Below are 18,131 nucleotides of genomic sequence, written 5' to 3' on the forward strand. Positions count from 1 at the left end.
CTGGATTTGCATTCATAGCTCTCAGCTAAGTGGTGATTTATTACCTGTTAAAACAGAAATTTTAAGTTAATTTGTGTATTTCTGTGTGAAAGTTTAGGTTTCCCTCTTTGATAGTTTTATTTTGAGTTAAATTAAGTAATTTTTTTTCCCTCCCCTCGCTGTTGCGTAGAGTGTGTGTGTTGGGCCTGTGTGTCTTTTGTTTAAGTTACTTTTAGTAGCTTTTTAGATTATGGCTGATCAGCCTAAATCTATTTTCTCCAAATGCTCGAAAGTGTGGCCATAAGCTCTCACCGCTGATGGCCACACTCGTGTGTTAGTGTCTCGGGTTGAACACCTCACATCTGGTTGTTCCATTTGTGCAGGGTTCAACCCCAGGGCACTGAGGGAGCGGAGGTCCAAGCTTGTCTTGGTGGGACTTTTACCGCCAGACTCGGCTCCGGCCTCCGCTCCTTCGGGAACAACTGTGGCTGTTGTTCCCCTGTGGCACCCCTCCTGCTCCTGGGACTCAACCTCCCGCTTCTGGAGAGGAGAGGGATGCGAGAAAAAGGACGGAGGAGAAGCACCACAAGCGCGGGCCGAGACCTCTGTTTCGCCCCGCCAGCCAAGCGGCTTCTCCCGGCTCCTGTCGGCTCGGTCTCCTCCTTCTCGGCCCGGTCCCTGTGTGCTTTTCACCGGGTCCTGAGGAGGAGGAGACCCGATCTCCGCCGAGGCTATCGAGGAGGCACTCCAGGCCTACCTCGTAGCCTCGCCGAGATCTACACATAGCCTTTCTGATGCTGATCTGGACCGGATGATTAGAAGGTTCATCCAGGCCCAGATGCAGATGGGAGTGTCTTGCCTCCCCTCGGGGAGCTCAACACCCTTTTTTAAGCCTATTGCTCCTTCTCCGACCCGCTATCCGGGTTCGGAGCAGCTGGAGCCGAGCAGCTTCGAGCCGGGGTGGGTCGGCGCCGATAGTACTTGGTACTTCGGATCCGACCCTGCCCTCGAGTGCGTCGGATCCGACCTCGGAGCCTGGATCCGAGCCTCGATCCGGGGATCAGTGCTCCTTCGGCGCCGCCTGTGTCGGAGCGCACTGTCCCTTCGATCCGGCGCCGGCGCCGGCTCCGTCCACTCTTCGGATCCGAGGGGAGCCGATTGTCGGATCCTTTGGTCGAGGTCGGCTCCCCTTCGCTTTTGATGTAGTGGAGAGGGCTCTGTTGAGGGTCTCCCGACCCCGGCACTTGTTCGGCTCCGTCCCGCCTCCTCTGCACTGGGCCAGGCTTCCACCATCCGGCCCCTGGGACAGCCCGCTTTCTGTGCCCCAAGTTGCTCCTATGGAGCAAATTGCTGCTGCGAGGACTCCTCTGACAGCCCCCAGAGGAGGTCCCTCGCAGCATACGCAAAAGGAGGCACATTGACTCCCCGAGTCTCTCACAGAAGACACGGACTTGGAGGAAGGGAAGGCTCCCACGGTCACCCCGAGGATGTCTCCTTTGGAGACATCATGGAAATGTTCGTATAAGGGGTGGTCTGCCCCAAGTCTTCCTCGGACGAGTCCGTGTTCTTGGAGGCATTTGAAACGGCCCGTCACCTCTTGGGTGTCCCCTGCCGACCCCCTGGTGGACCTTATTACCACCAGGGCGTGGAAGGAACCGACACCGTGGAGCCAATTCCCAAAGACCGGATAGGATCCTTAGTCCGCCATCCGACCGGGCCCATTGGAGTAAGGGCGTCCGGTAGATGCCATGTTGACGGCGGCGGCCACAAAGAGGGAACTGGCTCAGGAGAGTCCTCAGTCCACCCACCGAGCAAGGAGTCTCGATGATGGACCGCTTGGGGAAGCGGATGTTCAGTTCGGGCGACCTTCTCGGTAAGGCGCTGAACTATTTGGCACATGTCATTAGGATGCAGCGAGATCTTATTAAGAATACGCTGCATCCCCGAGTCCATTTCGGAGGAGGACAGAGTTCTGCACTCCACCCGTATGGCCACTCTTAGGTCAGTTACAAATACTTCTATGCGGCTACTCTCCCATGCAACGGAAGGCCGCTAGAGCTGCGGGACAGGACTGGTCACTAGACGTCAGGCCTGGCTCCGTCCATTTTTCTGAGCCCTTCAAAGCGTCTTTGAACGCCTTTGATGGTTCTGCTCTGTTTGGCAAGACCGTTCGCGACGTTGACCCAGAGCGAAAAGGACGGAAGACGCTGTCTGCCGTCGGAATCCGCTTCTCTGCACCCCAGAGGCCCTACTCTAGGAACCAAAAGGGTCAGAAGAAGATGTGGTTCCGGAAGTCGCAGCAGTCCCAGCCTGCTCCGGACAACCAGTCCTTCCGTGGCAGAGGAGGACAGGGAGGACGCCGCCCTAGAGGCAGAGGGGCTCCCAGAAACTTCGGGTCCAGGGAACCTTTCTCTGAACGGCCCGCGCAGCAACCCTGACGAGTTGCCCGAGTGCTCTACTCTGGAGGCAGTCGGGGACGTTCCTGGGCACCTAGCGGCATGGGAGTCCATAACATCGGACCGCTGGGTTCTCCAAATGATATCCAGGGGATATCGCATTCCTTTCCTTCACCTTCCAAAGTTGAAGTGCCTCCCAGACGTCCCACCCGGTCAACGGGAGGCCGCTTTGGCAGAAATTGGCCATCTGCTAAAGAAAGAGCCATCCAGCCCGCCAGACTGCTCTACCTCTTTTTGAGGGGCCCATCAGTCCCAAATGCTAGATAAAGGGTGCTTGCTAAGTATGGCAAGAAGGTGTACATAGCTGCAGTCTGCATAATTGTTTCAGACCAGCTGATCTATTGTAAGAGATGCATAGTAAGCAAATAAAAGACATAGCCAAATAATTCAGTAATGATTGTTTTAGGGAGAAACGTATTTGTACTGCTTGCTGAGTTGGCAAAAACATCATTAAATATGTGGAGGGTGCATTAGATATCTGTGCCATAGTAATTAGAAGACTTGTAGAGCTTTTGATTCAGCCTTTCCCAGGAGACTTAATTGCCCTTTCCTTCCATAGATCCTAAAACTAAGAGAAGAGAGAAAGACTGCATTTCATCTTGCAGCTTCTTCATCTTTCCATTACCTTCTACTCCAGGAATTATGCAACGGGTCTTCCTTTTATAAAAGGCAGTACATGACAGATTAGTGCAAGCAAACAAAAACACTAAGCAGAGTCAAGAAGAATGAAGGTGTAAGGAAGGCCAGACTAAGCAAAACATCAGGAGCCCAGGAAGAGAGATCCACTTCAACAAGCACTAGCAACATAATAAAACAATTGACAATAACCTCAATTTTAATACTCTCATCAATAACACTGTAAAAACAGTCAATAAAAAACTAGGTTCCCTCTATAGAGTCAAATCCTTTCTTACACCAACAGCCAGGGCTGCTTTAGCAAGAACTCACTTTATTTCTACTCTACTCTATGCCTCTCCCATTTATACAAATCTTTCTAAAAGTAACCTCAGGAAACTAGCAGTATCCTATAATAATATTGCTCGATTTATACTGCCTCCCCTTTCAGGACTCATCACTGCCTTAACCTAAAACAACTTGGCTGGCTTGAGTTTCTACACCATTTACAATATCTCCAGCTTGCTATAGCCCATAAGATCCTCTCTCAACCCACAAATACACCAATACTCTCAAGCCTTTTCATCCCCTACAACAATCCTAAACCTACGGTCATCCAACAAACTTCTGATTAACACCTGCAGATCTTATAACTTAGCAGGTGATACCCTGTTCTCTAACACTGCTGGAAAGTTATGGAATTCACTTCCTACTGACCTCACTTCTCTGTCATCTCTTACACTATTTAAAAAGAAACTAAAATCATATCTCAACATACACTGGTTATGTTCCTGCAGTAACCCTGGCTAACATCCTACATCTCAACATTGTAAACTTACTGTCTTGCATTTTTACTGTATCCCTTACTGCCCTTGCTAAGCTCATTCGAAGTATTGTAGTTTAATACTATTTTTAATGAATGCTCTCTATTGCTACTATGTGGGGGGGGGGGGATTTTTAATTTTTGCTTACTTAAACTCCTACCACTTTCTAATTTAGTTTTTTGCATGTATCTTTACTGTTACTCCTTTGTATATCTTATACTATAGTTTTATATTTTATATTTTGCATTTTTGTATTTTTTCTATTCCATATGTCTTTGGAGCTTTTCTCCCCAGGCCTGTACTGAAAATGGACATGTATCCAGCTAGACTAGCCTGGTCAACAAATGTAAAATAAATAAATAAATAAAATTTTAAGTACCTTATCCTCCCTCCCTTTCTCGTGCTCTTCTTTGTGATTTCCATTTGTATGAGAAGCTCCTGTTATTGGTAAAACTTGTTCCTCCCAGGCTTGTACCAGTTGGTAAGAAGAACTGCAACAATGGGATGCACTGTTGAATTCCAAGATTTTCCACCCTTCTTCAGCATGCCACCTTAGGCCAGCAGCTATTTGCGCATGACCATACCTGTTTTGATTCACCACGTGAACTGGAGAGCTATCGAAGTGGTCCATCTTCATCAGATGCTTAATACTAATTTTTGCTTACACAAGGAAGAGGATTATCAATACCTATCCAGTCTGGGATAATTGTGCATATCAAGCATCTTCTAAGAAAGAACTGAAAAAAGCCTTCAGTTATGTATTCCAATGGCCGCCATGGTGCAGCGGTTTGAGTTGTCAACTCAAAGCAAGAGGTTCTCCGGTTCAATTTACGGCTGGAGCACCTTCTGTTCGGAGTCTGCATGTCCTCCCTGTGGTCGAGTGAGTTTTAAAGACATGCAGGTAAGTGCGTGTGTCTATGTTTGTGCCTTCTGTAAAGGTTGGGCACTGGGCTGGCAACTTGACACTGTACAAACACCACTGCTAATCAGTGTGTGGACTGGTGATCTGCCGTGGTGACCCCTAACTGGGAAAAGCCAAAAGACATTGCTTTACTTTTTGAATGTGTGAATCTCGCTCAGCCTCTGGAAGTCAAGCCTACCAAAACCTTCCTAAGGACTGTGCTGGGCACCAAGACCTGTATGGTTCCACTCTTTCACAGGACACAGTCCTGCATGTTGCCTTTTCTTTTAAAAAGATAACAGAGTACCCATCTGGCACAACATTCCTGGAATACATTAGCATATTTATTAATGATCCTTATTTGGGACAAAAAAAAAGCATTGGGAAGGCATTGTTTTGATCTTAAAGGTTCTTCAGGTACCCACTGTTAGCCTCTGTCAGTAGAGATTTCCCTCATTTCTTCTATCAGTGATGAGCTTTTAATGTTGAACAGCAAAGTCATCTTCAACCCATTGCTCCCCTTTTTCATCCTAGATGTGAACCAGGCATTTGACCATGGATGTCAGATTTCAAGCATGGTGGATCCTCACATTTCAGCTCACTTCAGAAAGACCCTGGGACACTAGAGACTTCTCTGTGTAATATCTTAAATTTCCTTTGATAGAGGCACATGGGAAAAAATGCAGATTACTACATAAGGACATAGAAGTGCCTCAACCACATGGCTTCTTAATGCACCTGACTTTATTTTTTGCAAATCTTTATTAAAGTAGGCTTTAAGTAAGCTCAGCCTGTTGTTAACAATATTGAAATTCAAAATGCTGCACTTGCTGCTACCCTTGGAATACCTTAGCACTTTCGACCTGAAGGAGACTTCCATCCACATCCATGTTCACAGGACCCCATTGTCTCCAATTTGTTTCATTCCTTTGGGGTTCTGTACTGTGCCTAAGCAGCACCCATTGCATTTCTTAGAATGAAAAAGGTGCAGATTCACTCTTATTTGAACATCTGTCTTTTTCAAAACCAAATGGTACATGAAATTTTGGAGAAACTTAAAATTATGAGATGTTGTTTCAGCAGTTTGGAGTTCAAGTCAACTGATCCAGATTGAATCTCATCCTACAAAAGACCGAGATGTCCTGAAGGTTGCCCTCAAGGGCATGATTATATTCCTGGATGCTTTATTTTGTTCGTAGTGTAACAGAAACTCAATTCTTAGAGCCAGTGAATTCTTCAGAGCATTGGGGTGTATAGCGTCAGTGATTCTTACAGGTCCCCCTGAGCAGAGTGCGCATGAGGAAAATCCAGTTGGTTAGTCAGGACCTTTTGAAAGCAACAGTCACAGCCATTGGAAAGGAACCCTTTCCATATTACTGTTTTAGATGTTTACCTTGTGGATTGTGGAATAGCCTCAATACAACAAAGGCAGGCCCTTTACCCAGCTCAGGCCATTTGCTAACTTGACAGCCAAAGCCTCATGTCTGTACTGGAGTACTCATTTGAGTGCCACCTCAGTACAAACAGCATATGGAGACTGAGCATTGGGGGGGCCCTCAGCAGCTGTTCAAATATGGGGTCCCAGACATGGATGTGTTAATATCCCCATTGAAACATAAGCTTCCTCACTATTGTACAAGGCTCTCATTCACTGGATTATGGAGAGTGGATGCCTTCTCTTTCAGTGGCAGAATTGGTTCTTATATGTTTCCACTCACTGCTGTATAATTCAGAGTGGTGGAATGTCCACAGGGAAGTGCCAGGCATCATAATCATAATGCCATTATTGCCCCAGGCAGCAGTGGTTTACCCTAGTGACAGCCAAGGAACAGCAGAGGATGGATCTGCTCATTCAGAGTTGTGGAACCCTGGTGCGCACCCCACTTTTAGTGGACTCGGGCTGACACCCTGGAAGATCTGGATGTTCTTTGGCACTTTTTTGCATGGAATTTGCTAAGCATAATATATGCCAGGCAACTTAGTAGAAACCATACCTAGCAAAGTGTAAAAAGTTTACATTTAGTGTATACTGTCCCTCCTTTGTAAATTGTTTATTTGGTTTTCTTGAGCAGCTGACTGTGGATCCTTTTGAGCCAGCAGCTTCTTCACTGTTTGTTTGTTTATGGAAGATTCTTTTTCTTATCACTGTAACATTTACAAAGAAAATTTTAGAACTGCAAGCCGTAATGTGCAAAGAGTGGTTTACATTCTTTCACCAGAACAGGGTCATCCTCAGAATGAACCCTATGTTTATGCTCAGACTAGTATCAGAACTGTCCCTGAACTAGGCAGTACAGCTCCTCCTCCTCTTTCCCAGACCCTAGAACAATGAGGAAAGGATCCTACACCTGTTGGATGTGTACAAATATTTAAGGTAATACAAGGCAAATAGACTAGTTCTTTATAGCCTTTGTGGAGGGCATCTTGGCAGCCTTCTTTGGGAATGTTTCAACCCAGACTATCTGTGAGGCAACCATATTTTATTATTTATTTATTTATTTAACATTTGTTTTACCAGGGTAATCCGACTGGACAGCTAGTGCCCATTTTCAGTGGATTCCTGGGGAGAAAAGCTCCAAGAAGTTACAAGTAAAATACATATTTTTTTACAGATTAAATATTAGGTAAATGCAAACAGGCAATTGCTATACAATCTCATAGTACAGTCAGGAAATGACACAAATCTTAAAGTACTAGTACATAATATGAACATAAGGTACTCAGAGTAGGTACATATTTACAATATCTACAAAGATGTACACCGCACATAGGTGGACCATAGAGATTGTGAGAAGTAGGCATCAGAAGTCTCAGCGGGTGTTGTCCTACAATGGGTGGTGATTCAGGGGTGGTTGTTGCAGTTGCAAAGAGGATTAGCATAAAGGTGTGATTTAAGGAGTTATTTGAATGTGGTTGTGCGATTTTGGAGCCTGAGGTCAGGAGGGAGGGTGTTCCATGCTTTTGCGACCTCATGGGAGAATAGGCCTTCTCTAGAGCTGTTTTTGCATGGACTTACTTCAACCAGGGCTTTGTTACTGGAATGTAGTTCCCTGTTGGAGTTGTGGAAATTTAACATGCCAGCTAGGGCGGGGGTTCTCTCTGGGTGGTATAGAATTTGATGAGCTATGTTGAGTTGGTGGTAGCTTAGCAAGTTTCTAAATTCTAACCAGTGTAGTTTACGTAGGGATTGGCAGTGGTTGGAGTGTGATTTAGCATTGTCTGCGAACCTAGCTATCTTGTTGTAGCATGTGTAGAGTTTGTTCAGGTCGGTTTTATTAATATTAGTCGGAACTGGGGAGGCATATAAAGTAAAGTTGATAATAGATGATTTCTGACTATGGTGGTTCTAGACTTGGAGGTTAAGAACTGTTTGCTACAATAGAGGTATCCTAACTTTTTGTGGACTTTAGAAATAGTTTGGGATATGTGCTTATTATATTTCAGTTGTTGATCAATAGTGAGGCAGAGAGTTTGGCCTCTGGTACTGGCCTGATGACGGTATCGTTGGCTGGGAGAATGAAGAAGGTGGGGTCATTGGGCTTAGTTGGGTGGAATAGTATTAACTGTGTTTTTTGGGTTTGGTATCAGTTGGTGATTGTTTAACCAGTTCTCTATGTCAGTGAAGGATTCTTGGGCTTTACTTTGTAGAAAATGGGTGTTGGGTGCTGAGCAGATTAGGGTTGTATCGTCCACATATTGGACAATTTCAGCTTTAGTGGTTGCTAAGTGGAGGTTGTTTGTAAATATGTTAAAGAGAAGGGGGCCTAGGGTTGAGCCTTGGGGGACACCAGATGTGATTGTGAGTGGAAGGAATAGGGAGTTGACCCATTTGACAGACTGTGGGTGGTGGCTTAGGTAAATTTTTAACCATTGCCGAGTGGGATTATCGAGGTTGAGTTTGGAGAGGCAGGCAAGGAGTTTGTTATGGGAAACTGTATCAAACATCTTGGATAAGTCTAGGAAGGTGGTGGAGACGAGTTTCCCTTGGTTCCTGTATGAGTTTATGGTATTTGAGAAGTTGTTTAAGGCAGTGGTGATGCTATGCGATGGTCTAAATCTGTGTTGGGTTTTAGATAGGTTATTGGATTACAGGTGGTTAAGGAGCTGGTGGTGGATACATCTTTCTAGAGTCTTTGATAGGGGTGATAGGATTGCAATGGGGTGGTTGTTGGAGAGGTAAGTAGAGGAGCCACCCTTGTGGAGGGGGATGATGTACAAGGTTTTCCACAAGGATGGAATGGTGCACTCAGTAATAGATCTATTAATATAGTAGAGAAATGGGGTAGGCAGTGGCCTTGGATGTAGTTTGGAGATATTTGGCTGGTAGATTGTCAGCAGCAAGAGTGGTTGGCTTGAGTTTTGCTAAGAATTTTTGAATGGTTGATGTTGGTACTGGTTGGAGTGAGAAGGGGTTGGAGTTAGTTTGGCATTCTGTGTTTGGGTTGAGGGTGATGTATCACTTATGAGTTTCAGTATGGAAGAGGTAAAATAGTTGAAGTTTGAAGCTACTTCATGGTCTGTGCCTTCGATGTTTGGTGGAGGTGTACTGGCTTTTCCAGGCTTGGAGGATGATGTTCTCTGCAGCCCAGAATTTCTAAGAGTTGTTACTGTCCTTCCTTTGTAAGGAAATAGTGATTTTGCTTGTCAATCTTGACTTGCTTTTTTGCGTGATTTCTAAGTTCAGAAAAGGTTTGCCTAGTTTCATGTGTTCTGTTTTGTTGTCAAATTTTCCAAACTTTATCCCTATCCTTTAGTAACATCTTAGTGGTTTTCTCTAACCAAGGGGCTGGGTTACTGCATACCGTAATTGGTTTGAGGGGGCCATCAGTCCACACCTTGGAATATTAGATGGAACATACTGTCCTGAAGCAGTGCAGGGTTCGGAGTTGCTGTCTTGCAGGGTTTATTGTGATCTGGTATAGTGCACAACTTGCCACCTACGGACATGCATTCTTTTCTCAGCTGTTGGAATAATTCTCCACTTATCAAGAATACTGTTTGGTATAGCTGTGTGATCACTCACAGTAAAAGTAGCTATTCAAGTAGAATCATTGTTTCAATACCATCTCCTACCCACCTTCTCCTGACTTGTAAGCAGTAGATTTGAAGGTCTGACTCTCTCCTTTCAGGAAGAAAAAGACTTTTGAGGATAATGACATTTTTCCTACTTCTCCAGTTTTCATTTGACCAGAGCTCCTAACATTTCAAGAGCAGTGTACTGATAGGAGGAGACTCGTGCAATTTTCTGATGGTCAGATCTTCATTGTTCGGGACGCAACCTCCATCTTTTAGTCTTAGTAGCCTTTTAACTGACATGCAGGCTTGCACCTTCAGGTGGGTAGGAGCTTGGCCTACACCCCTGTTTACACAGATTTCTGGGAGCTTGGTCTGGTTAGATAGCTGTCAGCCTGCAATTGGTTCCTGTTTGTCAGGGATTTTGCTGCAGTATGGACTCTGCTGAAACATCAAGCCTCACACTTCACAACCCCCCCCCAAAAAAAATTTCTTGAGGAAGAGTTCAAAGTCAGGTCATTCAGAATGGTCCTATGTACATAGACCAATTGAAAATCATAAACGCATAAATTAAAAGGCAAACTGTTTAAAAATGTCTATTAAATTTATAAAGTCAGGAATTCAGAAATTATATGGTTTCTACATAAATAACTAGAAAAATCAATATTGGGGGATGTGGTTTGATCGATATACAGAACAAAATGAAACTGGAAAGAGTACTGAGGAAATTAGTACAATTCTTAGATGCATCAGACTTCTAAAATATGGTACGAGGTAAATAAAATGTAATTTGTGCCCCTTAAGTTGCATGAAAAAAATGTGTTCATACACACAGCTTTCAAAGATGAATTTTTATTCTGTGGGATTGGTCATATTAATATAGTTTTATCTTTATTGTGTTAGCTGAAAAAAGATGCAGCTGTAGTTTTAAGTGTGTAGCTGGAAGTGTCTCATTCTTTGAAGGTGAACTAAAGTAATACATTAGTAGTTGTACTAAGCCAAAAATGTAATTTTTAATTGTAACCGGGTGGTTATGTTGATCCAATCCAAGTGTGTACAGCTAGTAGGCATCTTTGAAAATATTATAGTTGGATTTGTCTGTTTGTTCAAGTTGCTTTATAAATGTGTGGATTTACAACTATTACGAGTGAATCAGCGTACGTGAGGGGTTGAGGCTACAGTAATAGCCAGATTTGACAGCATGTAAAAAGCCACACAGCTTTTTTGAGACTCTCTCTCTCTCTCTATATATATATATATATATATATATATATATATATATATATATATATATATATATATATATATATATATATATATCTATGTATATATATAGAGATATATGTATATATATATATATATTTATATACACACACACACACACACACACATAGAGAGAGAAACACAGAGTTGCTTTTTTACGTTTGTAGATGATGGCCTGAGAAAGTAACATTAAATAATGTTAGCAAGGCCTGCTTGCAGAAAGGGGGGGGGCTCTGTAATGGGACACTGATGACCTGTTCAACTGATGGGGTCAAAGATGGATTATCTGCACATCAGGGGGACTGCTTTCCTTCCATTGATGAGAAGTGGGGAGCAGGCTGGAAGTTTACACTGGAGGTTACCTGATGAAAGCAAGGGGACATAATGCCAAATGAGGTTGGTGTAACAGGTGTGCAACATGCAAAAATTATTGTTCACTTAAACCTTGGGAATACAGTGACATAATAATCAGTTTGTCTGAGGTTAGATGGCTAGGTTTACTTACAAGCACCCACAAAGCCCCTAGACAATTCACCATGCCACATTAACCAGCTAGCTCCTTGGAGTAGAGAGAGACCTTTCTGTATCCTAGGCAACTGGAGGTTCATTTAGTGAACCTAGCATTGGAGGAGCCATGTAGGTAGGTGAGGGAAGTGGTATGGCCTGCCTGCCTGCCCTGTCTAGTGAAGGGCATGCTATACTGGACAGGTGTGATTTCCAGTAGCAGAGACTTGTGTAAACCTCCTTTCATACTGTTGAGTTTGTGGATCTGGCTGGTGAAGGCAGTGTCCTTTGCAGATGTGAGGGAGCATCTTTTGTGGACAGCTCATTGCATGCCGCTTTCCCTTGCACAGCAAAGGATGGAGGTCAAAGTTAGGGCAAAAATCAGAAAGAAACATAAATTATCCCTGATGGCTGCCTTAAAAAGAGGTCAACCCTTGATGGTGAATTAATGGGCTGTTTGGCAAGGTGAGGGCTGATGATGGGCAGGAACTGGGGGCATAGTGTGACAGAAAAATTCTCATTAGCGTGTTTGCAACTGAGAGCCCACTTTCTTGAAATGAGGATACCCCGTCTTGACAGAGATTTACCATGGGAATGTTGTGACAGATTATCATACAGGTGGTGTTGAGAAGTAGAAGCCTAACACAAGGCCAAAACTGTGCATTTTATTAACTTTCTTTTTCTTTTCTTTTCTTTGTTTAGATGCAGTTTATGTAAAACGGCCAAAGCAATGTCAGCAGGAACAGTGACCACCAAATACTGAGAATGTACTGAGACAAATTCTTGGGAATACTTCAGTCTGTAACAGGGCTGTGTGTCATCTTCTACACTCTCCAAGACTGACAGTTAACAGAACTGCAGTGGTATAGACAACCAAGTCTGTGGCAGCCTCTTGCTATACAGGATGATTATTCTGTGTTGTAATAAAATTTTGCATATCATCTTCATGCGTTATACATGCACCTTATAATAAGGCTGTAAAAGACTTTTTTCTTTTTTTTCTTTTTTAACTTTGAAAGGGTTTTGATTAAGGTGATCGAGCAATGAAGGCTAGATTTTCTGTTCTTCAGCTGCAGTATTGCAGTTACCTCAGCAGTCTAGGCTTTCCTGCAAACCCGACTTCACAGCTGTATTTCAAGTCTTTCTGGAACAGGATTCCTTTGTTAATCTTCTCTACTTAATACGTCATACTCTGAAGTATGTGAAGCTTTAGTAAAATGTGCTGCTTTATGGCAGAATCGTGCTCAGAATTTGTGGAGAGGATGTACAGATTCTTAGAGGTATTTTGTATGTTTTTTTTTTTTTTCTTATTTTTTTAAATAAGAAGAAAACTTACCACCATGACTTCTTTTCTTGGCAACATGAATGTCTAGGTGTACAGTATGGAATAGCCTCTTCTCTTTCTTTGACATGGCATTGAGTCTGTAGATGGGCTAGTATGGATTATGGCAATGTTGTGCTGTCTGATTCTGTAATATAAGAAACTTCTACTTTTGACTAACTTCGTAAGAATTTTGGTTTATGGATGTTCCAACTCAAGAAAGTAAGTTAAGAATGTTAATTGTCTTCGAGACTCAGAGCCATGTTTGAAATTTATCTTTGTTGGCAGTTACCTGTAGTCAGCTGTCATAGTACATCTTGTTACTTTTCTAGGTATGTTATGCTTCATTTAACTGCCTCAAATGTTGTTTTTCTGAATACATTTTTAACAGTGGCTTGCATGTACTCATGTAGAAGCACTGGTCATAAATACAGTATCTTGCATGAGATATACATGAAATATGCATTACTTGTAGCAAGGAATGCTTTCATCTCAAGAAGCAGCTATAGCTGAAAGTTGAAGCATAGTTGGAAAACTTTGCACACCACCTGCGGAAGCAAACCCCACCCCTTTTTAGGCTTTAGACTATTCCTATTTTTTCTAATCTGACTGCTTCGTGCTGTGTTTCGCTTTTTCTTTCAGATTCCAAACCAAGTAGTTCTATGCTCTACGTGCCGATCTGGTATGCTTCTGAACAATGATTAATGTTTTAGGCTTACTGGATAAAAAAAAAGTAATTTAACTGAAACACCTAGTCAGGGAGTTTGTTTTTAATGCTAGGTGGTCTGTATCTTTTGTTTTTCCCTTGACTTAAAATGTTTTTTTTGTATATTGGGAATCTACAGACTGCAAAATGGCATACAATCTGCAGCATTCAAAAGTTTTGGGAGGGAGTGTGCTCCATATAGCAAAGAGTTGTGTAAACATTCAGTTTGGTCCAAGGACATTGTGCTGCTGGCTCTCACTTAATTAGTAAATAGTCTTTAAATAATTGTGATTTTGGTGTGCAGATTGAACAAAGTTGAATGTGGTCTTGCAATAATACAAGATTTATATTCCCAATCCTTAAAAGTGATATTTTTAGTATTGGAATTGGGTCAAAGCAGAAATACTCGTGCAGTTTTGTTTAAGGTGCCATTGTACAGTTTGAGTTGCCTGAATATAAGCATCAGTGGTTATATGTTTTGGAGGCTTTTTTTTTTTTTTGTCTTTGGCATAACCCTGCCTTAAAAAGTACTTTTTATTACTTATGATTGTATTATGATGTACATTAATACAGTTGACAGATCATCTTTTTTAAAATGTAAGGTCTGAAGTCTGTATTGGCTGTAAAAAGTACAGACATCACACTTTTACATTGCTGTGTCCCTTTTGCTCTAAATGTTTTTGCAAAAATGCACATTTAGCAGTACATTTTCACACATTAAGTGTTAAGAGCATATTTATTATCTATCATGCTAATTCTTTCAAGGATACATATAAAAAAAATAAGCCAGTATTTTTTAGCTACTACTGTTTTTAGTAAAAGTGTATCAAACCTTTTGGAGCAAAGGGATACTGCACATATTTATGCCAAAATAATTGCTCATTAAAAGATTGTTTTCTTCCGTTTTTCATATTTATTAGTAGTGTTAGATTAAACCATTTAAGAGAGCATTTATTATATTATAAATTTTTATATTTCTTTTGATTTTAAAATATAAAAAAACTTACAGAAAACGTGAAATGTTATGTAGTCTTGCTACAGTCTAAGCTGTTGCTTTTACACGTGCTGCTTGGTACATGCTTCCATGTCTTTAAAGGGGAAAAATAAAGGGTTGGGTTTTATATGATTATTTTGTTATTATTTAAAACGCTTGTTCAGTATGACCAAAAGGTAACTAGGCAAAAATAAATGTCATGATTTTCTAACAATGTTCTCATAGTATAGTCCATATATGTTTTCATACTTTGCATCTCATTAGGCAAGCAGTGCAGAAGCCAAAAGGTAATAATTCTTTCACATATTTAAGATTATCCTCTGAATCTGTCTCAAGCCTAATTTCCATGCACATACATAAACATTTGTTTTTATAAGTTCTGCAAAGACTTTATTTTCTCTCTGAATTTGAATTGTGGTTATTGTAACTGTTCCAAGTATGCTACAAAATATTCTTGTTATGGTGCTACAGTAACATATAAACTTGAGTAGTGTGTGTGTTAGAGCTAGTTATAGTACAAGTCCTTGTCTTTACATGAATACTTTGCAGCACTTATATTCTGTAACTCCTATTCCACTATTCCGACTTGCTAACACATGCAGTTATATATGTATGTTAAAAAAATTGTACAGGACCACCAGGCATGCAAACTATTGTTCTTACTTCTTTGACATAGGGTTTTAAGTTTGGTGAATAGCTATTAAGCTACAAGGTCTCTTGGCCGTCATGGAGATGTTATAGACCGATGGACTTAGTTTAATTGAGGAAAGGAATTTATACCATAGGTGAAGGGAGTCTTCAGAGTAAGAAGTTGATATGTTTCACAGGATGGTTGCATTTTACTGAGGCCAAGTGTTTTATTGTGTTCAAGTCACCAGTGGGCTATTCTAAGTTAAGGATTTCAAATACTGCTTCTTTACTATTCTGTGTATTGGGCACTGGGTCTTTTCAAAGAAGGCAGTGTGATACACAGAAGTGAGAGTTGCTGTTGTGTGGTTGTAAGACAGTCTGTTTCAAAATGGAACCATTTACAGTATTAATTGTTGGCAGTTGCCACCATGGCATGGCTTTCAGTCCCACTGAGAGATCTTGTGAGCAGCTCCATACATTTTCAGATGCTAGCAATTGTATAGGTATCAGATGAAAGGTCGTCATCTACAAGAACTCCCAAGTTTTTTTTCCTGCATATTTTGACATCTTTTATTTGTTGCCCATCAGCAGTATATAATGGTGGAAGGGGGGTATCTTACCAAATGCTAAGAACATTCTGTAATTATAAGTAAGCAATACTTTGTTGTTTTGAGGCCGTAATACCTTGTAGAACAAAGGTAAATATTTCCAAAAATAGTATATATGTTTTTTTCATGATCCTTTTCCACTGGGAGTTCATACTTGAAGTGCTTTAAAATATTCATGAAATTGTAGATGTCCTCCTATTCTTCTGTTACAGTATTCCTGACATAAGGGAGTTGCCTGCCAAGGGGATGAGCCAACTTCGTCCAGTATACCAAAGTCTTTTACTACCTAAGGTGTGCGGTACGTCTGATGTTGCCCATCAGCAGATGTCAGCCATAAAAGAGAGATACGCACACACCACCCTCAGAACTTCTTTGCTGGCAGCCGGATCACCAGTCCTGGATCTTGCTCTGCTGTTGGAATCTCTATTCTTCAAAAAGATAAGTGCCCCATTGGGGAAACCTTTTAATCTTTTTCTCCCTTTTCTTTATTTCTGAGGTTCATGTCATACAGAAAAGGGAAGCGTGACAGTGGACGACAGATTCCACATAAAGATAGTCATACGCAGTGCCTTTTTTGCCTTGTCCCTGAGCATGATCACAAATCCTGTACCATTTGCCAGTCTTTTGTTCCAAAAACCCTCCAGAGTCAGTTATTCACCCTCACGATCTACCTAGAAAACCAGCGTATCAAGCTTCTAGCAAAGAGCGAGATGGATTCCCTCCAGACCCGACAACCGAGCCTACAAAACAGAAAGCCAAAAAACATAGGTCCAAAACCGAAGCTGCGCCTCTGGAGTCGGACATCTCTGCCAAAGCATATGAGAGCTTTGAGACATGCGCTGACTGGGAAACAGATCCAGAGACAGAGCCCGTTTCACAAGCCATCTTGGCTCCAGATGTTTGCATGTCCAGAGAGGCTTCTCAGACGTCAGCCTTCGACGTTCAGAGGGAACTGAGGCTTATTGTCTCAGAGGGACCTAGGGGAATTACCCAGATTGTTGTTAGGAAGGATGTCGAATCAGCTATTGTGGAATGCAGGCCTACATCTGGCCTTCCTCCGTTGCACCACATAGATATGCCTGCAAAGAAGAAACCAAAAAAAACAAGCATGTCTCTCCTTCCTCTGACCCACAGAAGGAATGTTAGAATTTTTATCGGGGCCTCAAGTCTTTATGGCGCTTAGGCCTCCATCAGGATGCTCTGCTTCCCCTCCGGCCTGGCCTTCTTCCCCTAGCAAGAAACCTGGGCCCCATGTTATCTCTGATGAAGACACTTCAACTGAAGAGGAGGAGGATGATGACTTGGATTATTCCTTCCAAATTCCCTCCCCTTTGGATTATGCCTTCCCTGAAGAGGATTCCAATGAGAGACATTCCCCCACAGAGGAGATTTCTTTTGGGGAGACTATCTCCAAAATGCGTGACCACTTCAGATGTCAGGAGCATTATTATGACCTCGTCCAGGTACAGACTCCTAGTCCTTCAGCCATCCCTCCTATAATACCTATGTTTCTGGATGCCTTTGCATCCACTTCCTCCCACTCAAACTTGCAGCCTTGAACGTCTGAAAAGCTGACAGGTACTGCAAAGTAGGAAACAAATGAAGGCTCAAGGACACAGTCTCCAAAGTGAAAAAAAAAAAAAAAAAGTAAAAACAGGTTTATTACTTTGCAACTAAACAGTATGATACAAAAATAAACGGTTAAGTGCTTTTCGTCTTAATTTAGAAGACTTCTTCAGACCTACAACAGTAGCACACTTTTAGTTGCAAAGTAATAAACCTGTTTTTACTTTTTTTTTCGCTTTGGAGACTTTGTGTCCTTGAGCCTTCGTTTGTTTCCTGAGTTGCAGTTTGGATTTGTTTGTTTTGACGTACTGCAAAGTACCCAAGGACCGCCAATTCCTCTTTAAGGCACTTGCTGCAGATCCTTCTGTAGTTTCTGTTGCCTCTGAATAAGGCCTTGGTGTTGCTTCCTTCCTCCTCCCTGCTGCCCTCAAATGAGGATAGCTGACAGTTGGAGAGGCTGCTACCCTGGCCTTCAGAGCATTAAATTATCAGATACATAGGACTAAGTACAACTTGGTAACTCCTTTTTCAAGTCTCAAAACTGGTATCAGATATGCCTGACTCTGAATATTGCCTTGGCGTCATCCCTCCTTCCCACCTCCTCTCAGGTAGCCAGACATTCTATCAAGTGCACTTATGATGCAATAGAAACATCCTCTAGAGCTGCTGCTTCCTCTTCTGCCCTCAGAAGATTTGCCTGACATAGCCTTCAGCTCTACCTGAGGACATCAAGGCAAAACTGATGGATGCA

General features: G+C 42.3%; 1 protein-coding gene across 2 annotated transcripts in view; it reads left to right on the plus strand.

Annotated features, from left to right (window-relative positions):
- Positions 1-14,708, plus strand: part of LOC122789778 (phosphatidylinositol-binding clathrin assembly protein-like) — a 2,259,505-nt gene extending 2,244,797 nt beyond the window's left edge. For both annotated transcript variants that reach the window (XM_044057218.1, XM_044057217.1), the window contains one exon: positions 12,258-14,708. In XM_044057218.1, the coding sequence (XP_043913153.1) occupies positions 12,258-12,272 (15 nt within the window). In that variant the 3' untranslated portion in view covers positions 12,273-14,708. The remainder of the gene's footprint in view (positions 1-12,257) is intronic.
- The last annotated feature ends 3,423 nt before the right edge of the window (positions 14,709-18,131 follow it).

The sequence above is a fragment of the Protopterus annectens genome, chromosome 15.part0, assembly GCF_019279795.1.
Source record: "Protopterus annectens isolate FY-2018-M chromosome 15.part0, PAN1.0, whole genome shotgun sequence".
Taxonomy (NCBI): Eukaryota; Metazoa; Chordata; order Ceratodontiformes; family Protopteridae; genus Protopterus; species Protopterus annectens.